The sequence below is a fragment of the Drosophila eugracilis genome, unplaced genomic scaffold (genome assembly GCF_018153835.1).
Source record: "Drosophila eugracilis isolate 14026-0451.02 unplaced genomic scaffold, ASM1815383v1 contig_2167, whole genome shotgun sequence".
NCBI classification, from domain to species: Eukaryota; Metazoa; Arthropoda; class Insecta; order Diptera; family Drosophilidae; genus Drosophila; species Drosophila eugracilis.
Window position 1 is genome coordinate 3501617 of NW_024573052.1, and position 27076 is coordinate 3528692.

At 42.8% G+C, this 27076-nt stretch overlaps 6 protein-coding genes across 8 annotated transcripts; 3 read left to right on the forward strand and 3 right to left on the reverse strand.

The window, feature by feature from the left end:
* Nucleotides 1-1489: 1489 nt before the first annotated feature.
* LOC108105480 (cytospin-A) lies at nt 1490-8977 on the reverse strand. Of its 2 annotated transcripts, none has more exons than XM_017212097.2 (10): nt 8851-8977; nt 5885-6853; nt 5683-5823; nt 4905-5081; nt 3560-4838; nt 3339-3490; nt 3147-3266; nt 2766-3081; nt 2361-2635; nt 1490-2298 (listed from the first exon to the last, which is right to left on the reverse strand). In XM_017212097.2, exons 2-10 carry the CDS (start codon nt 6713-6715, stop codon nt 2209-2211), a joined length of 3381 nt encoding a protein of 1126 aa, XP_017067586.1. In that variant the 5' UTR covers nt 6716-6853; nt 8851-8977; the 3' UTR covers nt 1490-2208. The 2 variants fall into 2 exon arrangements, with proteins under 2 accessions (XP_017067586.1, XP_017067585.1); XM_017212096.2 differs by having other exon boundaries at nt 5885-7046.
* A 3292-nt stretch (nt 8978-12269) lies between these two features.
* LOC108105482 lies at nt 12270-12990 on the reverse strand. Its single transcript, XM_017212099.2, has one exon. It carries the CDS (start codon nt 12740-12742, stop codon nt 12398-12400), a length of 345 nt encoding a protein of 114 aa, XP_017067588.1. The 5' UTR covers nt 12743-12990; the 3' UTR covers nt 12270-12397.
* A 275-nt stretch (nt 12991-13265) lies between these two features.
* Nucleotides 13266-14862, forward strand: LOC108105481 (vacuolar protein sorting-associated protein 37C). Its single transcript, XM_017212098.2, has 5 exons — nt 13266-13408; nt 13462-13545; nt 13603-13919; nt 13979-14130; nt 14211-14862. Exons 3-5 carry the CDS (start codon nt 13655-13657, stop codon nt 14403-14405), a joined length of 612 nt encoding a protein of 203 aa, XP_017067587.1. The 5' UTR covers nt 13266-13408; nt 13462-13545; nt 13603-13654; the 3' UTR covers nt 14406-14862.
* A 566-nt stretch (nt 14863-15428) lies between these two features.
* LOC108105507 (ribokinase) lies at nt 15429-16696 on the forward strand. Its single transcript, XM_017212131.1, has 3 exons — nt 15429-15692; nt 15748-16296; nt 16353-16696. The coding sequence occupies exons 1-3, from the start codon at nt 15637-15639 to the stop codon at nt 16663-16665; spliced, it is 918 nt and encodes a 305-aa protein (XP_017067620.1). The 5' UTR covers nt 15429-15636; the 3' UTR covers nt 16666-16696.
* On the reverse strand, nt 16681-17248 carry LOC108105508 (translation machinery-associated protein 7 homolog). 2 transcript variants are annotated; one of them, XM_017212132.1, is made up of 2 exons: nt 17118-17248; nt 16681-17053 (listed from the first exon to the last, which is right to left on the reverse strand). In XM_017212132.1, the coding sequence occupies exon 2, from the start codon at nt 17036-17038 to the stop codon at nt 16844-16846; it is 195 nt and encodes a 64-aa protein (XP_017067621.1). In that variant the 5' UTR covers nt 17039-17053; nt 17118-17248; the 3' UTR covers nt 16681-16843. The 2 variants fall into 2 exon arrangements, with proteins under 2 accessions (XP_017067621.1, XP_017067622.1); XM_017212133.1 differs by having other exon boundaries at nt 16681-17056; nt 17118-17224.
* A 353-nt stretch (nt 17249-17601) lies between these two features.
* Nucleotides 17602-21717, forward strand: LOC108105506 (monocyte to macrophage differentiation factor). Its single transcript, XM_017212130.2, has 5 exons — nt 17602-17865; nt 19542-19794; nt 19867-20057; nt 20123-20342; nt 20451-21717. The coding sequence occupies exons 2-5, from the start codon at nt 19552-19554 to the stop codon at nt 20730-20732; spliced, it is 936 nt and encodes a 311-aa protein (XP_017067619.1). The 5' UTR covers nt 17602-17865; nt 19542-19551; the 3' UTR covers nt 20733-21717.
* Nucleotides 21718-27076: the final 5359 nt, after the last annotated feature.

The following is a 27076-nucleotide window of genomic DNA, read 5'->3' on the forward strand; positions in this document are numbered from 1 at the left end:
GCACTGCCACCGATTGAGTGTCCCTGCTTCTGGCCAGTCTTTTCGGTTTATTGAATTGCTGGCCGCATTGAAATTTATTTTCGCCGATCTCTTGATTTATGACTAAGCATTTTCCTTCCTCACATCTTAAGGCCACCCATCGCCCTCGCCCTCGTCCCTCACCGAAGCATGTACATTCATACGTATTTTGGTGACTGTCCGCTGGTCAGCAAAAGATGCGTCAGCGTTTAATTTCATTTTCGACATGTGCAGGACATTAGAGACTGAAACATAGAGAGAGAGAGCCTAATTGACAGATTCAATTTGCTTTTGTCTTGGAACTGCGAGCCAAGCGAAGGGGTAGACTGGGTGCTTAAGGTTTTGGGCACTACGTGACTTTGGCTTGGGCCAGCGGACCAAATATACGGACAGAAAAGCGGACAAGGACATGCATTTGATACGCGTTGGAGGAGTTAGTCGTCCTGGCAACTCATTTCATTTCAATTTAATTGGTTATTTTATTCTATATATATAGAAAGGAAAATACTCAAAAATCGGCAGATTTATCGAATGAATATTTATGCGTTGTTCCCAAAAGTATGCAACAAATTGGTAGATTTATTTGATTTATTTATTTATTATTAGTTTTAATCTTAAGAAGCTTTTTTAAAAACCGCTTTACGTAGAAACTTCGATACCAACGTTTTAGGATCATAACTCATATTGAACGTAGACTATAAATATTAAACACCGACTTAACTTAGCGCTAGAATACCGAACTTAAGTCACAACGGCTAGTAAATACATTAAATTACTTAACTTAATAAAACTTAGTTTCATGGACTTAGATCCTCTGTCTAAGCCTGGAGTAGTGTAAGACATATCTAACGATTTTAAATAAACTTCTGAATAACGTCCGTTCCATGGCGATAAGACTTCCCTTAACCTTCGCCAGCTTTGGCTGCCTCTTCTCATTAGCCTCGAGTACATCAATCATCAGCTTGTTTTAATTTTAAAGGAATCGCACCCCCTGCGGAGTGGCATGGGCACTTAATTAAATCCTCTGCCTCGTATGCCACGCCCACGGCCGCCCACACCATCCCCCGAAATCTTGACCAACCGCGTCCGGAATCCCGCCCATAAAAATGAAGAATCAACGCACAAAGGCCGTCTCATTCTTGCACCAAGGGAAATTTCCCACTCGAGGGAAATTTCCGCGCTCAAGGAGCGCCATTTTGAGTTTCAGTTTTCCCGACGAGTTTTCACCACGCCTCAAATCACTCACTCCTCAACCCCCCTCCCTCATACCTTTCACAAGGGCTTAAGTTTCACATTTTGTGCGGCAGTCAAGATTGATCTATTTTAATAAGAGACGGCTCTGAGAATGTTTTGTTAACAAAAAATGCAAATTGCGAAAGCCGAGGCGTTAAATTTTGAAGAATTTTTAATTTACTACCCGCAGCTAAGCCCAGTTAATTAAGGCATAAAAGCTAAAGAAAACAAACGGGGATTACGTGCTGCACTGCCTTTTCCGCAGCGCTTTTCCTCTTTATGGTAGAATGAATCGTTGAAAAAAATACATTTTGTTTGCGTTTAAATTAGTGATCTGATGTAGTTGGAATAAATAATCGTTAAAGATACGCTAAAGCTAGTTCGGACCATCTCCTTATTATATCTATAGTTATGCTTCCTCGTCAAGCTAATCAAGCCAATCAAGCTAATTATCATCCATCATCGATTTGCGTGTAAAAATAATCTCTGTACCAGGCAATAATAAAAAAAAAATAATAAAACAGAACTTCCCTACCCATGTACAGTGGCCACTGGCTGGAGAGCGATCGTTGTGCTGAACAACCTTCGAAGCTCCATTAAAATTAAACTTTAAGCTTAAACTTAATGCTAGGGGTCGTCTGTAAAATCGGAAAACAAACAAAAACGCATTTTACAGATGCGATGCCTAAATGTGTGCCATTGGACCGAGTGATTACTGTACATGGGAAACACTAAAGCAGAAGAGGCGACTCGGAAAAGAAGCGTACAAGCTAATGGAGTTGTTTATAAGATAAGTTTGCTGTCCATACTGGAAAGGCTGCGTATACACAACAACAAAGAGTATGTATAAGGAGAAAAACAAAAAGATGTATATTGAAAGTAAAGCGGACAACAACTACTAGACAAAGAGGCCAATTGGATGGCAGTCATCATCGGACGATCATCAAGTTCCCTCCTCTAAGTCTCAAAGTACTTGTAGATAGCCGTCACATAGGACATCACCTGCATCCAGTCGGGTCGTTCGATCTGACACATATCATTGATGTTCTGGTAGCGAATAAATTTTCAGATAATTATACATTCTCGTAGGAAATCAGCAGAGGACTTACCAAGGTGGTGCCCACTCCCACGGACTCGGCAGCTGCGAATGCCAGCGAGAAGTTGCGCCGCTTGTTGGCCGGACTCAGTTGATCGTAGGGAATGCGGTCCGGTAGATACGAGTGCAGGATCGCACAGAAGGCCAGGCCATCGTTCCACGAAGAGCTGAAGTTAGTGATGTCGATGTTGCGGTAGCCCACTGTTTTGTTCTGGCACCACTTCAGCAGGGCGTTGCGCTTCGAGCCGCCGTTCTTGGCCAGCATGTTCAGCGGGTCCTTACGTTCGCCTAAAAGAAAAGAAGGCATTAGTGTTTCGTGGCAATTAGTATTTTTAGTACTCGAAAAGTCTATGTAAATTATCGAACTTATGGGAAAACTTATGCTAACTAAAGAGTATTTGGAGATCGATCTTCCTACCGCCAATAAAGGACTTTGAGACATTTCCAAAGGGCAGACCCCCGCTGCTACTGCTGCCCGCACTGCTAGGCGTAGCCGGCGTCGAAGGCTGGGAAGCATTCTGAATCTGGATCTGAGACTGGATCTGAATCGCGCTCTGGGGCGTTGATATCGCAGTCTGCTGGTGCTGCTGTTGATCGCGCAACGGAAACGTGGCTTTGGTACTGCTAGCTGAACCTCCTCCGCCGCCAGCTGGAATAGTCGCTCCTGTTCCATCTCCCACTTGATTACCCACATTCACGTGCAGGTTGCTGCTTTGCAGCACAGGCAGGCGAAGCTGTGGGGGATCGTAAGCATTAGTACATAGATTCTCCATTAATATCTATTGCAGTGTAAACTCACGCTTTCATGCCAATCACTGGAGGGGGGAAAGATAATGGGTGTGGTCCCCAGCTCTGGAGTACCGCTGTTTAGGCTGGACGTAGAGCTGTAGTGGGATTCCGTCTCGTCAGTTTTGCCCTGCTGCAGAATCGGAAGGGAAAACGTTCAAGTTAAGAAACATTTCTGGTAAATATGATCAATTACTGTACTCACCGCCTTGTTATTCTCGATACTCTCGATGAGCGTTTTAACGGAGAGTCGGGAATCCTGTCGGCTAAAGGACAGCTTGCTGCGACGCGTGGCCATCTCCATCTCACGTTGGACTGTGGACAGCACCGACTGCGGAGTCTCCGACTGTTGCAGTTCTGTGAATGGTTAAGGAAAAACGTTAACCATTACTGTTTCATTCGAGAAAAGGCCTTGAATGTACTTACGTTGCTTGGTGAGCTTCTCGAGCTGCTGCTCCAGTAGTCTGATCTTCTCCTTCTGTGTCTTGTTGTCGAGCACGAGTTGCTCCCGGGCGCTTAGCGCCTCAGTCTTGAAATCGTTGGCCACTCGCACGGTCATGAGGAGATCGGACTGGAATTGCTGCCACTCCTCGGCCTCCTTTCGCCGCAGCTGTGTCTCCTGGTCGAGCCGGCACTCCGACTCGCCCAACTTTAGTTGGACATCGCCCAAGTGGCGCTGGGTTTCGCCAAGCAAGGACTGTAGCTGAGCTTTGTCCTCCTGGTGGCACTTGCACTGCACCTGCAATTCAGCCACGCGTTCCTCTAGCGCCTGCCATTCGCCAGCTATTTTGTCCTTTTCCCGTTGAAGCTGCTCCAAGCGATATTCGAGGTGGGAAACTGCGCACTTGGCATTGTTCTTAGCCACCTTGCATTCCTCGGTCAATCCAGAGAGCTGCTCGCGAAGTCTTCTTAGCTCAGCTTGGCTGCGCGAGCACTGATCCTGCAGTTCGGCCACACGTTCTTCCAGGGCATCCTTCTCTTTCCTGGCCACATCCAGTACATCGCTGAGGTCTGTCTTGTCTCCTCGGGCCAAATCGGCTTCAAGCTCCTCGATTTTAGAACGAGCATTCTCTAGCAAAGTGCTTAACCGACTGATTTCGATGGCCCGCTGCGAAATTTCCTCCTTGGCCTGCGAGAACTGAGCTTCTCCTTGCCGCCGCTCTGCGTTGGCAGCATCCAACTGAGAATCTAACAGAGCAATCCGCTCCCTCTGGCGCTGCTGCTCCTGCTGGCTAGCTTCCCTCGCCTGCTTTAGCTCTGCCAGTTCAGCTCCCAGTTCCTCCTGCTTGAGTAAAACAGCCTCGCGCTCCTCCTGTGATGTCTTAATCAGATCCAAAAGCTTTTGCTCCCGCTCCGAGGGACTGACTTCGGAGGCAGCGTGCTTGGTATCCCGCAGGAGCAGCTCTTTCAGTGTGCTGATCTGCGTTCGCGATTCATTTAGCTTCTCGGTCTGTCGACAAAGGGACTGGAAAAGCACATCCTTTTCCTCGGCAAGACGTTCGTTTTCCGTCTGTGTATCTGTCAGCTGGGTTTGCAAGTCAGCCAGCTCCTGCAGTGTAGCCTGTAGCTCTTCATTGGTGGAGTAGTGGGTCTCCTCCATCTGAATTATCTTGTCCTGCAGGCAGGCTACAGAGATCTCGCTGGAGGATGACTGTTTATCCCAGTCGGGCGTGAGGCACGGTGTGCCATCATGCGCATCGTTTGTCTGGAAAGGAATGGAGATGATGTTAAACGAATTCGCTTCACCAAAAAACGGTCCGGGAACACTTACACTGGGCAGGGCTATTGAGGCGGGCGCCGAGCTGTGCAGCCGCTGTGAGTCTTGGATGATCTGGTGCTTCTCCGCATCCGACAGCGGCGAGTTCACAACGTCCCGCAGCCGATTGCGCAGAGATTCATTCTCATATTTCAGGTTGCCGATCTCCATCTGGGTCTTTTCCTGTAGACTCTGTAAGAACACACATCGTACTGATCAGTTTTGGTTCCCTCTGAGCTGCGATTCTGCTGATGATGCTGCTGCTGTTCTACGACGCAAATGCTATCTACCAGACTAAATTAAAGGAGCGCATCGACTATAGATCGTATTGAATATCAATGGGTTGGTTAGGGTAGTGAAGCGCAACGCCCCCCGAGCTTAGTCATTAGCAAATGGCAAGGTCTATATTCAGAATACCCTTTATCAACCCCATTCTACAGGCGGCTATTAATCACAGTCCAAAAACGGCACTCTACGGATTAATTCATATTACTAATGTTATTTATAGATTAGCTTACTGACCCGCTGTAGTAAACAAAGTGTATCATCGACTTCATCTGGAAACTTTGCTAAAGTTCTCACTAAGTGGTACTCAAAATATAGTTCACCCCCTGGTGCAAGAGTATATAATGACTTTATCATCGGGCAAACAGCAACTATACTAATAACAATCACCCGTAACAATACATCAGCAGCTTGTGGTTAGCCTGCCGCCCCGTTTCCGCCCACAGTACACCCTATTTTGGACAACCTAAGGCAACCCATCACCCTAATCATCCCTCATTTTGCGCACCTGCATCTTAACCAGATCGCCCTTTAGCTTGGCCACCTCGCTTTGGTATGGCAGCAGCTCCGTGATGCGTGTTTTCAGCTGCAGTTGCTCGCTTCCCAATCTCTCCAGCTGCTTGTGCAGCTCCTGCATTTTGTTGTTAGCCTGTGTGGTTGAGTTTTGGTTATTAATCGCGTAAAGGACATACAAACAGGGAATGGCTCACCTCTAAGAGTTGCTGTTGTTGCTGTTCGTTGTTGATGAGTTGCTGCTGCTGCTGTTGCTGTTGTTGTTGTTGCTGATAGCTACTGGCTGCCACAGCGGCAACAGCAACGGCTGCTGCTGCTGCGGGAAATGAGTTAGCCGGACTATCGGTGCTGGTGTTGCTGCTGTTGGTCGATGTTACTGTTGCTGTTGCCGTTGCTGCTGCTGCTAGTTGCTGGTAGAAATCTGCTGCAGCGGCGGCAGCAGCGCCACCATCTTGCAGTGCGGCCAATGCGTTGTTGTTGTTGATGTTGCTGCTGCTGTTGCCAGTTGCTGCGGCCTGCGGCACGGCTGCCAGGGAAGTCATCAGTGGTTGCTGCTGCTGCTGCGGCTGTGGCTGTTGTTGTTGACTTGGCTGCTGTAGCTCAGATGCATTGTATTGCTGCTGCACCGGCAATTGCTTTGGCTGCTTCTGTCCCTTAAGCTTGGATTTCTTTTGGGGTAAGGTGTTGCTCTGGAGTTGCTGTTGTTGGTGCAACTGCTGTTGTCGTCGCTGTTGCTGCTGTTGGTTGGTCAGCAGCAGCGCCTCCTCATCACCCACATCCACACCCCTTTCGTAGCTGGCTGCCTCCTGGTGGGCGTAAAATTTTGTTGTTGCTTCTGTGTTGTTGTGTTGCTGCTGCTGCTGTGGTTGCTGCTGCTGCTGCTCGTGGGCGGTATTCAATGAAGTGCTCGACTGCGATTTCTGGCGATTGTTGTTGGAGGAGTGCTGCTGCTGCTTGTGCGAAGAATTGGAGGAGTTGGAGCTGGAGGTGCCCTGTCCTCTGCGGAACAAGGATTTCAGTTTGATCATCTTGCTGCCGGATTATCCTTGCTTGTTGCAAAACGTGAACCATCAACGGGCCAACTTTAATATTTCTTCTATGTTTTTATATATGTTTTGTGTTTCTAATGAGTGTTTGACATCGCGAACAATATAGTTTGTGTATTTCTGAATTTAGATTGGAGTTAGTTTCGGTTATTTCAGTGTTCGTTTATCGTTTATATTTAGTGTCTCTGACTAAATCATATTATTGATATATTTATTTTCTCGCTGTGTTCGTTTATCGGTTATCGTCTTTCGTTGGTTATTTTGTACTTGCTTGTTATCACATTGCTTTTATTAATTCAATTTGCTCTGCTTTCTTTTGATTTGAAAGAAACGGGGTAAAAAGTGAAACTGCTGTGCGAAATTGTTGTTCAGAATTTGTAATTCAAACCAAGCGACGAATAAGTTAATGAATGGCTGAAGGAAAGCGGACTCCAAATTGGATTCAGCAACAGATGCTCATGTTGCATGCAACATCGCAGCAACAATACAACTCGTTTGTGTGGCGGCAAGCATTTGCATGGCACTGTTGTTGCTGTGACCAAAAGAGTGGATAAGACAGAGAGAGATAAATCAAAACAAACACACAGGCACAGATACAGGCACAGTCGCGTTAATTCAAATGCACTCGGCGATCATGAAATCGAAATTAAGATTCTCAAAAGTAATCCCAGCTCGGATGTGGATTTGTACTTGGATGGAATGCCGGAATGGGGGAACGACGGACATATTGCCGTATCGCCCGGAGTTCCGCTGCAACGTCAACATTTCAGCTTGCATACACTCGAAATCACACGTACGACAAGGGACAGTCGGGGTCAAGTAAACAGCTTCGCAACTCGTTTAACATATCAAAAATTATCTACTTAATGATCTTATTCTTTGCTTTAGGCCTAGGTGCTTATCTGATTTCTTCATCAAGGACAAAAAATTTATCTTACACTCTTGAATTATTTTGAAAGTACTATGTAGTTGATCTTTGCTGTGAGCTAGTGTACCTACATACGTACAATTGTGTGTAAAAGGCGTTAATTGTTTGTGTGAGAGAAAGAGAGGACTCTCTGCGCCAGCCCCTCACCCCACCGCTCACTACACCTTGCCCTTAGCGTGTGCGTGCGTGTTTGTTCATTTGTTCGTTTCTCATTGTCACAAATATGCCGGATTACTCATGTCACGACGCGTCACAAAGACGGAGCAGGAGAATCAAATGAACTGCAACTGAGCAAATGACATTGACAGCTGACCGCAGCAGCGAGAGAGCTGCAACAGAGCTGCACTTGCAACACGCCGACCTGGCCAGTGTTGGTAACAGTCCGGCTTTACAGTTTCTTCAGATTTCGCCCGTTTTTGTTTGCCATTTATGGCCTCGAATGATTTGGATTTTGATTCCGCTTTTTATTTTGTGACAGCGACCCACGCGAAACACGAAAATTTGTTTATTTTACTCTGGGCCTTAAAATGAAACGCAAACAGTGAAGTGACATCATGCCAACGAGCGAAACACGAAATTAAATTCATATTCTGAGGGACACTTTTTCCTTAATTACCGATGAACACGGGCGTTTTCCTTATCATATTGCTGGGGGTTTATCTTTATCTCGTTTGCTCAGCGATAATAGAATAAGTTGGATAATTAGACGAAGAGCAAGCGAAACACTTTCAATTACGGTTTGGAAGCGCGCTCTAATTCGAAAGCTATGCAACACTGACAATGCAACTGCAGTGTAATACGAGAGAGAGCGCGAGGCAGGATGTGAGGAGAACAAGAGAACCAAGATCGGGTTGCCCTTCAAAGAGAGCCAGCAACAACAATGGAGTTGCCCAACTGAGCACGGTAAATGAATGAATATCAGAGGGGACGGAAAGGGAGACAGAGAGGCAGAAAGATAGATTATAAATCAAACACCAACAACACCATTTAACTATTTGCACCAGTTAACTGTAAAAGGGAATTCTTTCGCTTTTCGCACACTCTTTCGTCAAAAAAAAACCGGAATACGCCAGCAAAACAAAAAGCTAACTCCACACGCATACTAATATGGTGTGCTCACACACTCACACACCCGAAACGAGCCGAGCTCTTTTTACTTTATTATTGCTACTTTAATAAAAACCATTACTGCTGCACAGAGTCCGGGGAAAAACAGTAAGGCAAATTAAGGTAAAGTTCGCGAAAACAAGAGGAACAACGCACGACACCAAATAGACGAAAAACTGGCAGCAAGCGACGCGCGTTTTCTGTTTCTGCTTTCTGCAAACAACAACAACAAGTGTCCAGTCGACGGCGACTATCGATAAAGCCCGATAACACTCCGCCACCAGAGGGCGCCCCAGCCACAGCGCATGCGTGACGCGTTGTCCAACACTGCAATGGCGCCAAGAACTGATATTTTCAAATAGCACTGTTGCATTAAGATGTAACCAAACGTGTTAATTATTGGTTTTAGTGCCTATCTATATTTTAAACTGCGAGAAAAGAATTTTTTCCATCTCTTTCGGAACAAATATAATATATAACTATATAATAATGTAAAAATATATATTTCAGCCCGTAAATATTGATTATATTAGAATTAAAGTTGAAAAATCGGCTTGCCCTTTACACGTTTAAAAAAAGTTAATATTGTTTTTTGAATTACAAAAATGAATTAAAGTTCCCACTTCCCAACTATCACAATGGTCTCACTTTAATAACTTGTAAAGATATGTATGGCATTTTAGCATGGGTTTGCCCTCTTAGGTCACAGAGAGCCTAAAACCATGAACCAAAGTCAAGCTCCCATTTCTTCGAATGACAATTCAATTTACCTGGCGACTCACCCCGCATTCTTTACTATCTTTATGATATCTTCTTTTCCCCGTAATACGTGTTCGTGCACTGAGCGAAATTGCTGGAAATAATGTCAGATTATGGCCCCAAAGATGATGATCAATAACCAATATCTACTTTATTCCTCTTGATTTCAGACGATTAATACTCTGATTTCACTGAACTAAACCATATTTATGCACATAATTTCCCCCAGTACCTGGCTAGTGGGCAAATTCTTCTGATTCTTTTGGCCATTCTTCTGGGGCTTTTCTTCCGATGCCTCTTCTTAAGCATGGGGCTTATCAGAGGCAGCAAACCAAAGAAACCGCAAGAGGCAGCAAAGCGCGTCGCCCGTTCAATGTTGGCGAGGTGGGGTGGTGTGGGGGTCATTTGTGGTTTTCTGCATTTCTGCCTCTTCCACGTTTCTCTCGGCCTAAGCCCCTCCGCCATCCCGCTACCATTTCCCCACCACGTTTCTCTTTTATGATTTGTATTGTTTGAAAGCTAGGTACGTTAGAGGTCTTTGACCAAAAAGCCAGGCCAAAACAGCGCTTATCGTTAAGGCCTCCCGCCCTCCCCCTCTATTCACCTTCAACGCCTTCAGAGCTCCGTGTCCAACCCCCACTGGAAGGCCCGTGGAAACAGCAGCTGATAACCGCAGAGCCCCCTCCCATCCCCCCTTTCGGATCGCATTTCGCTGGCCACCTGAGAAAACCACTGGTCAGCCAGTTAAAACTTAAAAACTTGGCCATTCATTCGCTCCTGACATATTAAAAAAAGAATGTACAAAAAATAAAATACCACTCGGAGGCAACCTGGAGGTGTTGAGGGGGTTTCATCAGGGGCTCACAGCCCCTCCGGCCATTCACTTGCGTTGGGAAAGGCAAAAGGGGGCAGTTGCTCTGTGAATTTTCGTTTCTTTATAAATGTTACGCTTTGGCGCGCCAAAGAAATGTGCGCTTCAGTCTAAACAGTCGGCCACATCGGTGGTTTTCCCACAAGTTCAGAATATTAGAGAGATCAATGACAGAACTTGAATGGAAAGATTTCAGAACAGGCGGGTATTTGATATCTGATATCAGTTAACTGAATTCCTAGCTACCACGTTAAGTGATGTGTCTAAACTTTATAATATAATTATCAAAACTATACATTTCTATATCATAATCATAAATAATAATAATAAGAAGAAATCCTAATGCAGCGGCCTGCGTAGTCACTGCCGACAGTTTGTTAACCGTTTTACCGCTCGAATTATGCGCTGCTCTCTTTTGAAATGTTTATGATTGTGTTTATCGGCCTTTGTTCGGTCCGCTTGTCATATGTTTGTTGTATGTTATATGTTGTGTAGTTTTATGCATAGTTTGCGGTGGAAATACAAACGCCGGGGACAATAAATTATTTTTAGAAAACGGTTTCATTTTCGCTAAAGTTTCTAAAAACTCTTTTCTGGTTTCTTTTGAGACATATACATAAATATTTATGCGTGGTTTCGAAGTTTTAAAGTTTCTTTGTCGATGGTTTACGTTTTGCTGTTGTTGCGGCTATTAACGTTAATGTTGTTGCTAGCTTAGAAGCAGAAAGTGGAAGTTTCACTTCCCCGAAATTATATAATTAATGCGATTTTAATGGGTTTCGCTTTGAAAACTAGCAACAACAATGGAATCTGGTTTAAAATGTTTTTCTTTTGTACTTTTCACTTACCCTTCGCCTCGCAGGGAATGTAGAAAAAGAAGCGATGAAGAGGGTGGGAGAGAAGGAGGCACGGCGGCAATCAAAATCAATCAAACGGTTCTTCTTCTAGATTCTTTCCTTTTCCCTATTTCCTTGCGGTTTGTCGTTGTTGTTGTTGTTGTTGTTTTCAGTTGCCGTCTCCGCTAGTTTTGCATGTATTTGTAAGGCACTTGCACCTTTGACTTTTTGTTGCTGCTGCACACAGAAAAAAATAACAAAAAAAAAGATCATAAACTTGGGCCACACACACACACACACTCTCACTTAAGAAAAAATAACTGCAGCGTTAATTACATTAGAAATTCGTAAGCAAAGCCTTGCAACAATGGAAAAAATCCAACTAATTAGCAATTATTTGCGGCTCTTTTTGTATTTCTTCTATTTTTTTCACAAATTCCAATTAGATGAAGCGGCCGCCATCTGCAAATGCCATTTGTTGTTGTTGTTGTTTCTTACTGGCTGCCGTTAGTCCCGTTATTTTGCAGACACAGCGAGTGCAGTTGGAGGAAGAGGTGGAGCAAGCAGGAAAGAGATAGCCAATGACCTCCACTTGATGATGGGCAATTAACATTCATTTAGTTTTGCTTCTGTTTTGTTGCTACAATTAAAAATATGCCTTTGCACTGCATGATGCTGCTGTTCGATTTGAAGTTTTATTTATAGAAGCCGAAGAATCTCCGATTGGAATCACAGCCGTTCGCGGGAATTACGATTACCGGACTTATATGTTTGCCAGAGGCTATCACTGTGGTAAGTGTTTAATACCGTTGCAGCCTGCCAATATGATATGCTCTTGCTTTTGTTATTATTATTAATTGCTATCACCAAACGATCCGATTCGTCCGCGAACCGTCGCGTCTCACCGTTTTTGTTGTTGCGTTTTGTTATTGTTGTTATCGCTCGGGATGGAACAATATCGATTCATTTCACTGGGCTCAGTGGGACCTCTTTCAGAGCGCCAAAAAATACCATAAAACTGAAATACTAACCAGAGCCAATTTTTGATTTTTTATTTGCACAAAAAAAAAACAGCAGAAGTATCTCAAAAGACCTTTTTTACTTCCAAGCTTTAATGGTTGCTTGTTTGTTAAAAAAAAAGATAAGAAAATAAACTACTCTATCTACTCCTTGACCCGCTCCACCTCGCTGGCGTCAAACGGCACCTCCTCGACCTTGTGGAAGCCCGAGAATCTGATGATCTTGCCGGTTCCCTCTACCTTTAAGTGCTTGGCGAACTGCTGCGCCGGCGACAGGGCCAGGTCTTCCTCCGTCTTGTAGCCATAGAACTTGGCCCAATCGTTGCGTCCGGTGTAAACCATGTAGCAAACGAGGCCGAATGCCTGCCAGGCTAAAATCGCGTATCCGATACTCAGGCGGCGCTTCCACAGTTCCGCCCGGTGCTCCGGAATAGGGTTTGTGTTGCGCCGCACCCAGCGACGCAACCACTTCATCTCGAACAGCGCCATTTATTGTTTATTTGTGAAATTGTTTAAGTTTGTTATGTAAAATAACGAGGCAACTTGTAAACAAACTGACAGCTGATTGCTAGGGTTGCCAGACGTGTGCGAGTAATCGGCACCACTACTTTAACCCCCTGGCTGCTCGTTGAAAGAGTTAAATTAAAAATCAATTGAGTTATTCATTTCTTAGATTATATAACTATAAAAACGAACTTAAAAGCAATACAATTGCTTAAGTGGGATAAAGAAACCTCCTATCATAATTCACCCTTAAACAACCCTCGAAAACCTACCCCGCCAATGGGGTAGCGCTCCACCAACTGTGCCAAGTCGTGTTGCCACTTCTCGCTTCCGATATGAAGCTAAATGTAATTTTTTAAATACCTTAAAAACATTAGACCCTTATTGAATATACAAGACCAAAATAGGTCATTCTATGATAAACAAGGTCGGTAATTTTAAAGAGTTCATAAAAAAAAGGCCATAACTGAATATTCCTCAGCTGGGCTCTGCTAATAATCACATCTGGCTGCAAAGTAGCTAAAGTGACAGCACTGGATTGGCCCTAGAACAGAAGATAATGAAACGCCGATCGGGGCAAACAAAGCCAGTGCTCCCGATCCGAAGGCAAAGCAGGAAAGATCAGGAAATTAGCAGCAGGAGACTGGATGAGTAATGCAACGGAAGGAAAGGCCGAACGGGATTTAATAATTCGCAATTCACAGCCGGGGTCGCCAACTTATCCTACTGGAGGTCAGAAGGTGATCCAGTTCGTGCCGACGACGCCCGGTTTTTTAAAAACTCAGAAGGTATAGAATTTTACGTTTGCTCCTTTTCCATTGGTATAAGAAATTACAAATTTACAGTTGATCCAACGCTCATGTACTGGAACTTGGAAAAGTGAAACTGATAAATAAGATGCCAACTACACAGCACTCGCCGCAAGATCACTCCCTTGCCCACTCTCTCGCTCAAGGACACGTCCTGGATAAGAACGATGCCAAGGAATCAGAGGGTGGCGAGGCGGGCAACATGCCCAACCTTTCAACATTGTCCCTGGGCGAACTGAAGGAGCTGGACAGGGATCCCGAGTTCTTTGACGATTTTATCGAGGAAATGTCCGTAGTGCAGCACCTTAACGAAGAGTTAGACTCAATGATGAACCAGGTGGAGAACATATCAAGTCGGTATCTCAAGATGATATTCTAGTATATTCACTAACCCCTTTCCAATCCGATCCAGGGGAGAACGAGAGCAAGGGCAACCATTTGGTAGAGCTGAAGCGCCGTCTCAGTGATGATTACACAGCACTGAAAACACTGGGCGAGAAGTGCGACCAGCTAAATAAGAAATATATGAAGAAGTCGGAGGAATATGCTCCTCAGCACATAAGGGTATGTATGGAAGCCCTATATACATTAGAATGTACTAAAATCCCTCTAATTATGCGAATTTCCCTTGGTTAACCTTTCAGGAACTCCTTCAGATTGCTGCTTCCAATGCCGATGCCGATTGTGATAGGCATGTGGAGCACTTCTTGAACGGAAAGATCGACGTACAGACGTTCCTCAACACTTACCAGAGCTCCAAGAAGATTAGCGCCGAGCGCAAGGCCAAGGAGGAGCGCTTGGGCACCCAGCTGAGTGCCTTAGAGCGGGCCGGTATCTAGGATAAGTGCCGGGCCATGTATATGTGTGTGCAATCCACTCAATGTATATTTCACTCCTCCCTCCGCCACGAGTCGCAATAATTGAGTCTAAGAAGGATAATGAACAGAGAAACCAAACCGCACCGAGTAGAGATATGGAGCCAGATATAGATGGCATTGGGGATCCAATTCGATCCCCGCCTATAAACAGAAAGCAAAACCGTAGGGAAGCAATGATAAACACTCACTTATAGCTGCTATATTTAAACACGTGTAAATCGGTGGAGTGGCTTGAAATTCTAATTATACCTCCATAACGGGATGCCTATGTGAAATGTCCGAGTTCCAAATCCAGCCCCAAATCCCAATCGCATGTATTACCCAAGGCTTTATTTTTTTTTCGACTTTTATTTTGTCCCATGGCCAGCCCAATCGATATATTTGTACTATGTATATTTAATAAACTATTATTGTATGATACCAGTCGTTTCCTTCTCTTTCTAATTGGGGATTTACCCCGTTGGAATGTCTGCCATGGAATTCTCCATATTGCAGTTGTCCATTTTTAATACGAATTCATTTTTGTTTACGTTCTTCAAGTGCATATTTTTATTTTATCAATTTATTAGTGGTTATTCCCGCATTAAATTATACAACATTGAAAAATAGCTCTTTTTAAAGAAAATGTTGAAAGTAAGATTTGCTAGTAAAACTATATATACAAAATATAGATATATAAATATCATCCCACAATAAATATTCAATATTTTCCAAATATTTAAAACATATCTTATTTTTAACTGATCGTTTAAATGATTTGCTTGGTTTCATGTTTAAAATTTAAAAAATACCGCCCAAGAGCAGTTATTTTAAATTAAATATTATTAAGCCCAAAAGTCTTCGGAATTCTACGGGACATAGATTTGTGTAATATACAAAATATATTTCCAACATAATACAAAAAAAAACGAGATTAATATTGTTACATTTAATATTCAAAATCTCATCTACAAATTATAGTATTTTTTGGTATTTTAGGCCCCCAACTTTCTATCTACTGTATATAATAGCTGATTTATCGGCCCCGCCGATCTTGGCCAGAAATGGAGTGGTCTAACTGATAGCAATCCTCTTGCCCTTGCCCTTCATCCACTGGGGTCACATAATCTCGGACTGATAAGCGGAACGAAGCAATCGCTTAATTTGACAACAAACTAGTGCATTTTCAACGTTTACGTATACGGGTGACGACATGGCTCAAACCACCGAAGTGCTGGTCTTTGGCTCTGCCATCATAGACTTTATATGGTTAGTATGGTGATTGAAACCCTCTAGTGATGAATTGAACAAAGGTCCTTTGCAGTTATACCTCCCGCCTTCCAAAACCTGGAGAAACGCTCCATGGACACCGATTTCAGACAGGTTACGGCGGAAAGGGCGCCAATCAGTGCGTGGCCGCCGCTCGCCAAGGATCCCGCACAGCTCTTGTGGCTAAATTGGGGGCAGATACCTTTGGCGGCGACTATTTGCGACAGCTGCGCGAGGAGCAGGTTAATGTGGAGCACGTGCAGCAGTTGGAAGGCCAAACGACGGGCGTGGCTCAGATAGCTGTGTCCGATGACGGCGAGAACAATATCATCATCGTGGTGGGCGCCAACAGTCAGCTGAGCCCCTCCGATGTCAACAAAGCTGACAAGCTTTTTCAGGAGGCCAAAGTACTGGTCTGCCAACTGGAGACGCCAATTGAGGCTACCCTGACGGCCCTTAAGTCTTTCCAGGGCGTCTCAATCGTGAATGCGGCCCCGGCCATGGAGAATACACCCCAGGAACTGCTCCAGCTGGCCAGTATCTTTTGTGTGAACGAAAGTGAGGCGGCTCTTATGACCCAAATGGTCAAAATCGAGACCGTGGAGTATGTACCATGTAGGCTAGGAAAAACTATTTTAACCGGTGTATCTTATATACTAGGGAAGCCCAAGAAGCCGCTGCGAAGCTGAGAAAAATGGGCGCCAACATAGTTATAATAACTCTGGGGAAACTAGGAGCCATTTTCGGAACCTGTGACCCTAAGGACGGTTACCAGCATGTTCCTGCGCCGCAAGTGCCACCAGAGAAAGTGGTGGACACTACAGGAGCCGGTGATGCCTTTATCGGCGCTTTGGCCCACAACATTGCCCGTCATCCAAAGAACAAAATGAGGGATCATATTGTCGCCGCCTGCCAAGTGGCCTCTCAATCCGTCCAGCTACCCGGGACACAGGCCAGCTTTCCACGTACTTAGAGGCCGAACATTAAATCTCTTTTCAAACGTACAATGCTCTATTTAATGGTAAGCGTAAGTATAAAAAAATTGAAGTCCAACTGGTTAGACGATGAATTTTGGTCCACATGGCTGTGATTCGGCTAAAAATGCAGCATCCAGTGGTATGCGGATACAGATGGGGTGCGTGGGTATAACATCACTTCTTCCCCGACTTCTTAATCCCGCCGCCGACGAGAGGGCCCTTCTTGGAGGCATTTGCCTTTGCCGCGTCCAGAGCCTTCTGTTGCTCCTTCTGCTTCTGCTTGAAGGCCATGTCCTCTTCGTCCAAGTCTTTGGAGTCCTTCTTCGGCGCCTTCAGTGGCTTCTTCTTACCGCCCTCGCGTCCAGACATGCTTGCTTGCTATTGCTACTAGGAAAATTGCGGAAAACCATAAATTCCAGGAGAATTCATACACAGAAAAGTCACGCACCTTTTTCACACGTTTTTCCGATTTCTGCTGAACGATTGTCACAAGCACTATCGATGACCAGTTTTCGATAGCTTTTTAATAGCCGTGTATTATCGGTGTCCGAGGATGTATGCCAAACGATAATTTAAATTCTTAATTTTCGCGCACTTTTGCTTTTTAAAAGCAACCATAAACAAACTCTCAGATAACTAACGTAGAACTAGAAAAAGTTTCTGGACCCTTCAAAGGTCACCGAAATCTTTATTCTAGCTAAGAAATCCCGGGTTTGACTTTTTAACGGTGAATTAAAATTTTTTAATAAGTAAAAGATTGACTTTTACAAAGGGGGTTCAAGTTGAACTCACTGCCTTACAAATTAAAGTCTGAATAATTTTCGAAAGCCTACCAGATGAAGTTTTAAAAAGTTAAGTATTTTTACTGCTAGAGATGGCATATCGCCAGTAAGACAAAGATAGGTGGCCATTACAACAGTAAGATTAGGTATCGATGTTACATCGTCGTTCGCCCACCTCTAGTATCAAGTCCGCCGAAATAAAATAAATAAGAAATCGGACGCTAAGTCCAAGTTCCCCCGTTCCCCGGATGCAGCGCAGCGAGCTTTGGGTCCCTAAGAATCCAGCGTGGGACTGGAATTCCGAATCCCTCTCCGCCCCACTGCGGATACTGGCCTCGGCATCCGTCTTCGCATCCTTAACCACCCTCTACCGAGCGCAGCATCCGCTTTCGAATCCGCGGCACCAAAGAGACGGTAAGTTTTTCCTAAAAAAAATCGGAGTTTAAGAAGCAGGGGATGGTTTCCCGGAGGTAGAATAGAATAGGAAAATATAAGAACCAATGTAAGGAAACAGACAGGTAGACCGATTGAAGGCTAGATTGCGTGACGGCAGCGTTACAAATTGGATTAGAACGGCGATTGATTCTGAATGGAAGATGTAAACAATCTCCAACGGTTTGCTGTGCACCGAAATCAACGTAACTAACGGTAATATTATAGAATTCGTAAACATTAGAATTTTTATAATTGTTGTTTCAAAAATATATAATTTTAAAATCGGAAAACGTGAATAGAAAAATAGAAAAAACACGTTTTGAATAAATTTAAGATTGTGGTGAATGGATAAGAAAAATATAACCAAAAATATAAATAAATAAGTATCGAAAATAGATGGGACAGAAGTAAATAGAATAGAATAGCAGTATAGATTCAAAATTATATCGTATTTTCTCTCAGTGCCCTTGTCCCCCACCTGCTGTTCTGTAATTGCCAATATAAGGAATGCCCGAGGCATCTATTTTTATAACGATTAGCATAGTCGTTATGGTGATGAAGTTAGGACGGGGCGTCCGCTATGCTTTTCCCCAATGTGACCCCCGTCGCGCCCAACGGGCCCAGGGTCACCACTACCACCCACTATCTCTCGTTTATTGAAAAGTTGTCATAATTCAACGAGAGGTCCTTCGAGGACAAGCCACCGGATGTTTTAAGTCTACTCAAGTGTGGGTAAATATTTATATATACATTTAAATAATGTAATGCTTAGCATTAGCCATTATCAGGTATTTTCCACGGATTATTAGCCAGCATATAACTAGCATTTCCGCCTCATTAAATCTGAAACCATAGATTTTTGGCTTTATAAATCTGTGTCGTCCTCTAAATTTGAAAGTTGAGGTAATACAACACTTCCACGTTTATTCAGCTGGATACTCGTTTTTATCAAAACAAAAATCAAGGTATTTATATTTATTAAGCAAGGGGTTCTTTCAAAGCAGCCCATGCTAATCGTACGAGTATTCGAACTTTGAGATAGGTTTACAATACACATACGAAACCTTTTTACAAGTCCGAGTAATGGGATCATTACAAATTCGCAAACGAGCAAATTATTATTAGACATTGGAACCCTAATGTTAGGTAATTGATGTTAGGAGATACGATCTGAGTTGAAAAGACTCTAGTATCTAAAAATAACCGAAAATAAAGGCTATTTGAACTGCGACTGCATTAGAATTTTAAGAGCCCCATAATCGAATTCCCGTCGAGAGGCATATCTCATCCGATTTGGACTTTGAGCCATGTTCTCGGCACGCAAGATAAGAGGCCGCCAATCAGAGAACTGGTTTCAATTGCGGGTCAAAATCAGCAACCTTGGCCATTGTATACAAGTTGTCTGTGCAAAACTAAATGAGCATAAATTAGTTCAATGCACAAATATTACAAGTGACTGTCCAGTTCCATTGTCCAGTCATTGTCGTAGTCGTTGTCGCTGTCGAGTGGCCTAAAAGTATAAGATAATGATAAGGGGGGTGATAATCAATTGGCCATAAAACGGGGAAGCGTGGGTGGATGGGTTAGCCGGGTTAGTCGACTGGCAATCAATCAATTTTATGAGTCGGACAACCAATTTGCAATCTAATCCGCAGTCTTTCCACGATGAGCACCAGCGAAGGGAGTGGCCACGGTAGTGGGATTCGGAATCCAAATGGGAACGAAAATGGAGATGGGACCCTAAGCCTGATGCAGGACTTGCAGAACAAGTACAACTTCCTCGAGAATTTGTTTAGCAAGTTCTGGAAGTCCATTATCAAGACGAATTCCAATCTCAAACTGCAACTGCGTAATGTCAAATGGAAAAATGCCAAGGCAAAGCCCGGTTGTGCCTACCAGCCAACAGAGGTTAGTTTTGACCTCGTTTTGATATTCATTCCTCTAGCAAATATTTATCAACATTTGTATCGTTGAAAACAGATTGAACAGGTGGCCAACGTAATTACTCACGGGATTTGGATACTGCCCGCCGTGTTTGCGGCCATAAAACTGTTTGAGCGCTCATCCAGTGCCAGCCAGTATTTGGTTTCCTGGGTTTACGGCGGTGCCCTTTGTATGCTCTTTACGGTGTCAACCTTCTTCCACTGCTCCTGCTACTGCGCCGAGCACAAGTTGGTGGACTAAATTGTCTTCCCTTGATCCATTTACTAACTGATTTACTTTTCTTTCTCCTAAGACCCCCAAGGAATGTCAAGGCCTGGCCCAGTTTTGGATGGCAGACGTACCAGGGCTTGAAGAACGTGCTCCATCGCTGCGACAGGGCCATGATCTATGTGTTCATCGCCGGCTCATACTTCCCTTGGCTCACGCTGGAGAACACCGACCACTCGGCCATACTTTTCTGCATGGAGTGGGTCATTTGGCTAATGGCGGGCATTGGCATTGCTTACCAGCAGGTAAATAAAGCCATGAACCCGTGAACTTTTTCCATTAAATACGATCGAAGGCAAAAATCTTTTATCTAGCAATGAATCAATACTAATAATATTTTTCCCATTAATCAGCTCTACCATGAGCGCTACAAGTGCCTAGAGACGTTCTTCTACCTGGTAATGGGTCTGGGCCCAGCTCTAGTTGTTGTGTTCACTGGCCACCACTTCCATGGAATGTTGCAGCTGAAGTTCGGCGGCGCTTTCTATATCCTGGGCATCGTGTTCTTCAAGGCGGACGGAATGATACCGATGGCCCATGCCATTTGGCACCTTTTTGTAGTGTTGGCCGCTGGATGCCACTACTATGCCATCCTTGTGAACCTATACCCCGGCGATGGAGCCATCGAACCGTGAGAAATGCATAGAAGAAGTTGGGGGACGCAGCGAATTTAGACCTTAGAGTACTTAACGACTGGGACTCGATTTTGTCAGCCAAGTGTAACGTATTCCTATGATGAACATGTACCCAAGTCTCTGCTCCACATTTGGCCAAATTTTTTTTCCGAGAGAATACGAATAGTAGTAGAATTTAGTATTAGGAACTAACTAAATCGAAACGATTCTTGTGATCAGCATCTGCGGCCTTGCCAAAGATTCAAATTGTGCGAGTGCTCATGGTTCTCTCCCTCTCTATCTGATATTATTAGCTATATTCATATATTTACTATATATTGACCATGTACCAGCTCCCGTTTTGGCCATGTGTTTCTCAAAAGACTTTGATCAGTACTCAAAAGGCGAATGATACAAACGAAAACGGAAAAACAAAGTGAAATTGTACAAATATCGGAAAATTTACAACCTGAATTTCCTAGCCCACCCCGCGCCTTTTGAACACTAGAAGCCAGAAGACCGCCTAGCCTGCATTACATTTACATGTTTATACAGATTATACAGATATACTTTACATCATATACAGATCTATTAGAGTTAAGATTGTCGTCCGACACGCGAGTCCAGCCCCTTTGGCCAGTTTCATCGCTTAGCTCAGGGACTACTCGATGTGTTCGCAGATACTGAAAAAGGTGATCATATACGCTTGATATTATGGGGCGTGGCTCGCGATCGTCGGATATTGCTTTCGTGTAATCGTATTTTGGTGTCAGCCGTGCCAATTTCTGGTGCAGCTCCATTAGTTGTAATGCGGGATTCTAGGACATATACCATATATGCATGAATAAATGGTTTATCTTAAAATTAATGAAAAGGTTTTTGTGTGTTCCACGGGGAGCTCAAAAGTCCCACAGTAGTTGTATATTTGTAAATGTTATTTACTTCTCGCTAAGTTATGAAGTTATTTAAAACGTTTTTTGTTGGAAATATATGATTTTACTGTCAATATTGCGTTGTCTTTTCATGGCCGGCCAAAAATATAAATAAAAAGATAATAAAACCTTACCCTTGATAAAAGCAAGTATGGGGTCTTAAAGTTTCGGTTGTTAGCTGCACAAAACAGTCATTGTTTTAGCCATGCTGCTTGTTTTGACAAAGTTAGAGCTAAGAAATGGGAAGGAAATCGGAATCTCCGTTGCCAAAAGACTGAATTTTGAAGGTAGGGCATTTTTTGAAAATTTTGATGATCAAAAATGCGAAATTTGGGCCAAAATTGACTTTCCCAAAATCGAAAAACGAGTGATAGGGGTGGTTAGTATTGCTCGTTAGCAGCACGAAACAGTCGTTCTTTTGGCTGTGCGTCTTGTTTTGACCGAGATAGAGCTAAAAACCCGAAAATATATTGCAAATTTCTGTTAAAAATCGGTTTCCTGATTTTTTAGCCCTTAAAACAGAGCTCCCACCAAAAAATCAGAACAAGAATGATACAAGCAAGTATAGGGGCTTAAAGGTTTGGTTGTAAGCTGCACAAAACAGTCCTTGTTTTAGTCATGAAGCTTGTTTTGACAAAGTTAGAGCTAAGAAACGGCAACAAGCCGGGCTTTCTGCTGCCAAAAGACGTTTACTTGATTTTGAGCACAAAAAAATCAGTTTTTTGTCTATAGCTCAGCCAAAAATGGCCCAAATGAGGAATAAAATACCTCGTAGGGCTCGTAATTTGATTGCAATGATTCCCAATTGGTTTGCATTCAAATCTGGGAAACTTCATTTTTGGGCATTTTTTGAAAATTTTGATGATGGTACCCCTTATCAAAAATGCGAAATTTTGGCCAAAATTGATTTTCCCAAAATCGAAAAACGAGTGATAGGGGTGGTTAGTATTGCTCGTTAGCAGCATAAAACAGTCGTTCTATTGGCTGTGCGTCTTGTTTTGACCGATATAGAGCTAAGAACCCGAAAATATATTGCAAATTTCTGTTAAAAATCGGTTTCCTGATTTTTTAGCCCTTAAAACAGAGCTCCCACCAAAAAATCAGAACAAGAATGATACAAGCAAGTATAGGGGTTTAAAGGTTTGGTTGTAAGCTGCACAAAACAGTCCTTGTTTTAGTCATGAAGCTTGTTTTGACAAAGTTAGAGCTAAGAAACGGCAACAAGCCGGGCTTTCTGCTGCCAAAAGACGTTTACTTGATTTTGAGCACAAAAAAATCAGTTTTTTGGCTATAGCTCAGCCAAAAATGGCCCAAATGAGGAATGTAATACCTCGTAGGGCTCGTAATTTGATTGCAATGATTCCCAATTGGTTTGCATTCAAATCTGGGAAACTTCATTTTTGGGCATTTTTTGAAAATTTTGATGATGGTACCCCTTATAAAAAATGCGAAATTGAGGCCAAAATTGATTTTCCCAAAATCGAAAAACGAGTGATAGGGGTGGTTAGTATTGCTCGGTAGCAGCATAAAACAGTCGTTCTTTTGGCTGTGCGTCTTGTTTTGACGGAGATAGAGCTAAAAACCCGAAAATATATTGCAAATTTCTGTTAAAAATCGGTTTCCTGATTTTTTAGCCCTTAAAACAGAGCTCCCACCAAAAAATCAGAACAAGAATGATACAAGCAAGTATAGGGGTTTAAAGGTTTGGTTGTAAGCTGTACAAATCAGTCCTTGTTTAAGACATACGGCTTGTTTTGACAAAGTTAGAGCTAAGAAACGGCAACAAGCCGGGCTTTCTGCTGCCAAAAGACGTTTACTTGATTTTGAGCACAAAACAATCAGTTTTTTGGCTATAGCTCAGCCAAAAATGGCCCAAATGAGGAATAAAATACCTCGTAGGGCTCGTAATTCGATTGCAATGATTCCCAATTGGTTTGCATTCAAATCTGGGAAACTTCATTTTTGGGCATTTTTTGAAAATTTTGATGATGGTACCCCTTATAAAAAATGCGAAATTGAGGCCAAAATTGATTTTCCCAAAATCGAAAAACGAGTGATAGGGGTGGTTAGTATTGCTCGGTAGCAGCATAAAACAGTCGTTCTTTTGGCTGTGCGTCTTGTTTTGACCGAGATAGAGCTAAAAACCCGAAAATATATTGCAAATTTCTGTTAAAAATCGGTTTCCTGATTTTTTAGCCCTTAAAACAGAGCTCCCACCAAAAAATCAGAACAAGAATGATACAAGCAAGTATAGGGGTTTAAAGGTTTGGTTGTAAGCTGCACAAAACAGTCCTTGTTTTAGTCAGAAGCTTGTTTTGACAAAGTTAGAGATAAGAAACGGCAACAAGCCGAGCTCTCTGCTGCCAAAAGACGTTTACTTTATTTTGAGCACAAAAAAATCAGTTTTTTGGCTATAGCTCAGCCAAAAATGGCCCAAATGAGGAATAAAATACCTCGTAGGGCTCGTAATTTGATTGCAATGATTCCCAATTGGTTTGCATTCAAATCTGGGAAACTTCATTTTTGGGCATTTTTTGAAAATTTTGATGATGCACATTTCTGTTAAAAATCGGTTTCCTGATTTTTTAGCCCTTAAAACAGAGCTCCCACCAAAAAATCAGAACAAGAATGATACAAGCAAGTATAGGGGTTTAAAGGTTTGGTTGTAAGCTGTACAAATCAGTCCTTGTTTAAGACATACGGCTTGTTTTGACAAAGTTAGAGCTAAGAAACGGCAACAAGCCGGGCTTTCTGCTGCCAAAAGACGTTTACTTTATTTTGAGCACAAAAAAAATCTGTTTTTTGGCTATAGCTCAGCCAAAAATGGCCCAAATGAGGAATGTAATACCTCGTAGGGCTCGTAATTCGATTGCAATGATTCCCAATTGGTTTGCATTCAAATCTGGGAAACTTCATTTTTGGGCATTTTTTGAAAATTTTGATGATGGTACCCCTTATCAAAAATGCGAAATTTGGGCCAAAATTGATTTTCCCAAAATCGAAAAACGAGTGATAGGGGTGGTTAGTATTGCTCGTTAGCAGCATAAAACAGTCGTTCTATTGGCTGTGCGTCTTGTTTTGACCGATATAGAGCTAAGAACCCGAAAATATATTGCAAATTTCTGTTAAAAATCGGTTTCCTGATTTTTTAGCCCTTAAAACAGAGCTCCCACCAAAAAATCAGAACAAGAATGATACAAGCAAGTATAGGGGTTTAAAGGTTTGGTTGTAAGCTGCACAAAACAGTCCTTGTTTTAGTCAGAAGCTTGTTTTGACAAAGTTAGAGCTAAGAAACGGCAACAAGCCGGGCTTTCTGCTGCCAAAAGACGTTTACTTGATTTTGAGCACAAAAAAATCAGTTTTTTGGCTATAGCTCAGCCAAAAATGGCCCAAATGAGGAATGTAATACCTCGTAGGGCTCGTAATTTGATTGCAATGATTCCCAATTGGTTTGCATTCAAATCTGGGAAACTTCATTTTTGGGCATTTTTTGAAAATTTTGATGATGGTACCCCTTATCAAAAATGCGAAATTTGGGCCAAAATTGATTTTCCCAAAATCGAAAAACGAGTGATAGGGGTGGTTAGTATTGCTCGGTAGCAGCATAAAACAGTCGTTCTTTTGGCTGTGCGTCTTGTTTTGACCGAGATAGAGCTAAAAACCCGAAAATATATTGCAAATTTCTGTTAAAAATCGGTTTCCTGATTTTTTAGCCCTTAAAACAGAGCTCCCACCAAAAAATCAGAACAAGAATGATACAAGCAAGTATAGGGGTTTAAAGGTTTGGTTGTAAGCTGCACAAAACAGTCCTTGTTTTAGTCATGAAGCTTGTTTTGACAAAGTTAGAGCTAAGAAACGGCAACAAGCCGGGCTCTCTGCTGCCAAAAGGCGTTTACTTTATTTTGAGCACAAAAAAATCAGTTTTTTGGCTATAGCTCAGCCAAAAATGGCCCAAATGAGGAATAAAATACCTCGTAGGGCTCGTAATTTGATTGCAATGATTCCCAATTGGTTTGCATTCAAATCTGGGAAACTTCATTTTTGGGCATTTTTTGAAAATTTTGATGATGGTACCCCTTATCAAAAATGCGAAATTTGGGCCAAAATTGATTTTCCCAAAATCGAAAAACGAGTGATAGGGGTGGTTAGTATTGCTCGGTAGCAGCATAAAACAGTCGTTCTTTTGGCTGTGCGTCTTGTTTTGACCGATATAGAGCTAAAAACCCGAAAATATATTTCAAAGTTCTGTTAAAAATCGGTTTCCTGATTTTTTAGCCCTTAAAACAGAGCTCTCTGAATTCGTAATTAAAAGTTTAATCGAATTAATAAAAATATGAAATTTGATCAAATGGCATGGAGCAGCGGTTAAGCCTTTGCCCATTGTTTCGGATCCGACCGTGAAATACAACAGAAGATGACCACCCGACCGCCTTAATTCAGCAATCAGAGGCGATGCAACAATAGCTCAACGGTATATGAAAGAACCTGAAAGTAAAAGCCCGCCATAAAGGAAACTTCCAGACATAAAGCCCCTATAATTACCAACACCCCGAACGTTGTAAATGCATCAAAATTGAACCGCCCCTCGGGCCATATTTCACAAAAACACGGCGAGAAGGAAAAATAGGAGGAAGAGGAATTGGATACAGGAGACTGAGACTGAGAAGGAGACGGAGACGGAGGAGTCGCAAAACGTGCATTCAATTTCCAGCTCGAATCTTTATCCCCATACAATATACACTGCCATAAAAGCAAATCGAGGTGTTCGAATTTCGATATATACTAGGCATTGGTAAACCCATAAAGTTAATCATTTATAAATGATTAATAACTAATCGTAATTCTCGTGAAAATTTTATATTTTTAGTTTTCAATTTTCAAGTTTTTGCCTTCTACTTTTCTAAGTGCATTCCCAGCTCTCAAGATTTTACGCAATTTTCCTCAATGGAAATGTCGTCGACGCAGTTCTTTTTCATTGCATATCATCTGGTGGAAAATTGTCGAATAACTTTCCACGTGATGTGTTTGGGGTTAAGCATGCAAATAGAGCGGAATTCTGTCGCAATTTTCCCTTTTTCCAAGTATGTGTGTTCTATTTTCCCCTTTTGCCAGCGATTCCTAAGGACAGGAACTGTGCGCATTAGGCCTCATAATGCATAATAACACCACAGATAATTTTGCAAAAGAGAAGAGAGAAGAATAAAGGCCGCATTGGACACGGCTAAAAAAGAGGATATAGGCAAAGAGACCGGGCGGTCGGAGACGAAGTCATGTTCCATCTTCCCCACCTTGGCCACCGTTACACGGAAAAATGAAGGTCTTTTATTTAAAATGGAAACCAAACCACCATCATATAAGGGATTTTTTTTTGGTATTAAAAACGAAGAACATGATATTCTTAAACGGGGATAATCTACGTGAAAAGCCATGCAG

Excerpts from the sequence above, each read along its gene's own strand:
- LOC108105480 (XM_017212097.2), bottom strand. The coding sequence starts at position 6,715 with ATGATCAAACTGAAATCCTTGTTCCGCAGAGGACAGGGCACCTCCAGC. Across the intron at positions 4,839-4,904 it reads CCTCAATAGCCCTGCCCAGT|ACAAACGATGCGCATGATGG; the intron begins GTAAGTGTTCCC and ends ATTCCTTTCCAG. Across the intron at positions 3,267-3,338 it reads GTATCGAGAATAACAAGGCG|CAGGGCAAAACTGACGAGAC; the intron begins GTGAGTACAGTA and ends CCGATTCTGCAG.
- LOC108105482 (XM_017212099.2), bottom strand. The coding sequence starts at position 12,742 with ATGGCGCTGTTCGAGATGAAGTGGTTGCGTCGCTGGGTGCGGCGCAAC.
- LOC108105481 (XM_017212098.2), top strand. The coding sequence starts at position 13,655 with ATGCCAACTACACAGCACTCGCCGCAAGATCACTCCCTTGCCCACTCT. Across the intron at positions 13,920-13,978 it reads CCAGGTGGAGAACATATCAA|GGGAGAACGAGAGCAAGGGC; the intron begins GTCGGTATCTCA and ends AATCCGATCCAG. Across the intron at positions 14,131-14,210 it reads ATGCTCCTCAGCACATAAGG|GAACTCCTTCAGATTGCTGC; the intron begins GTATGTATGGAA and ends TTAACCTTTCAG.
- LOC108105507 (XM_017212131.1), top strand. The coding sequence starts at position 15,637 with ATGGCTCAAACCACCGAAGTGCTGGTCTTTGGCTCTGCCATCATAGAC. Across the intron at positions 15,693-15,747 it reads GCCATCATAGACTTTATATG|TTATACCTCCCGCCTTCCAA; the intron begins GTTAGTATGGTG and ends GGTCCTTTGCAG. Across the intron at positions 16,297-16,352 it reads GTCAAAATCGAGACCGTGGA|GGAAGCCCAAGAAGCCGCTG; the intron begins GTATGTACCATG and ends CTTATATACTAG.
- LOC108105508 (XM_017212132.1), bottom strand. The coding sequence starts at position 17,038 with ATGTCTGGACGCGAGGGCGGTAAGAAGAAGCCACTGAAGGCGCCGAAG.
- LOC108105506 (XM_017212130.2), top strand. The coding sequence starts at position 19,552 with ATGAGCACCAGCGAAGGGAGTGGCCACGGTAGTGGGATTCGGAATCCA. Across the intron at positions 19,795-19,866 it reads GTGCCTACCAGCCAACAGAG|ATTGAACAGGTGGCCAACGT; the intron begins GTTAGTTTTGAC and ends CGTTGAAAACAG. Across the intron at positions 20,343-20,450 it reads TTGGCATTGCTTACCAGCAG|CTCTACCATGAGCGCTACAA; the intron begins GTAAATAAAGCC and ends CCCATTAATCAG.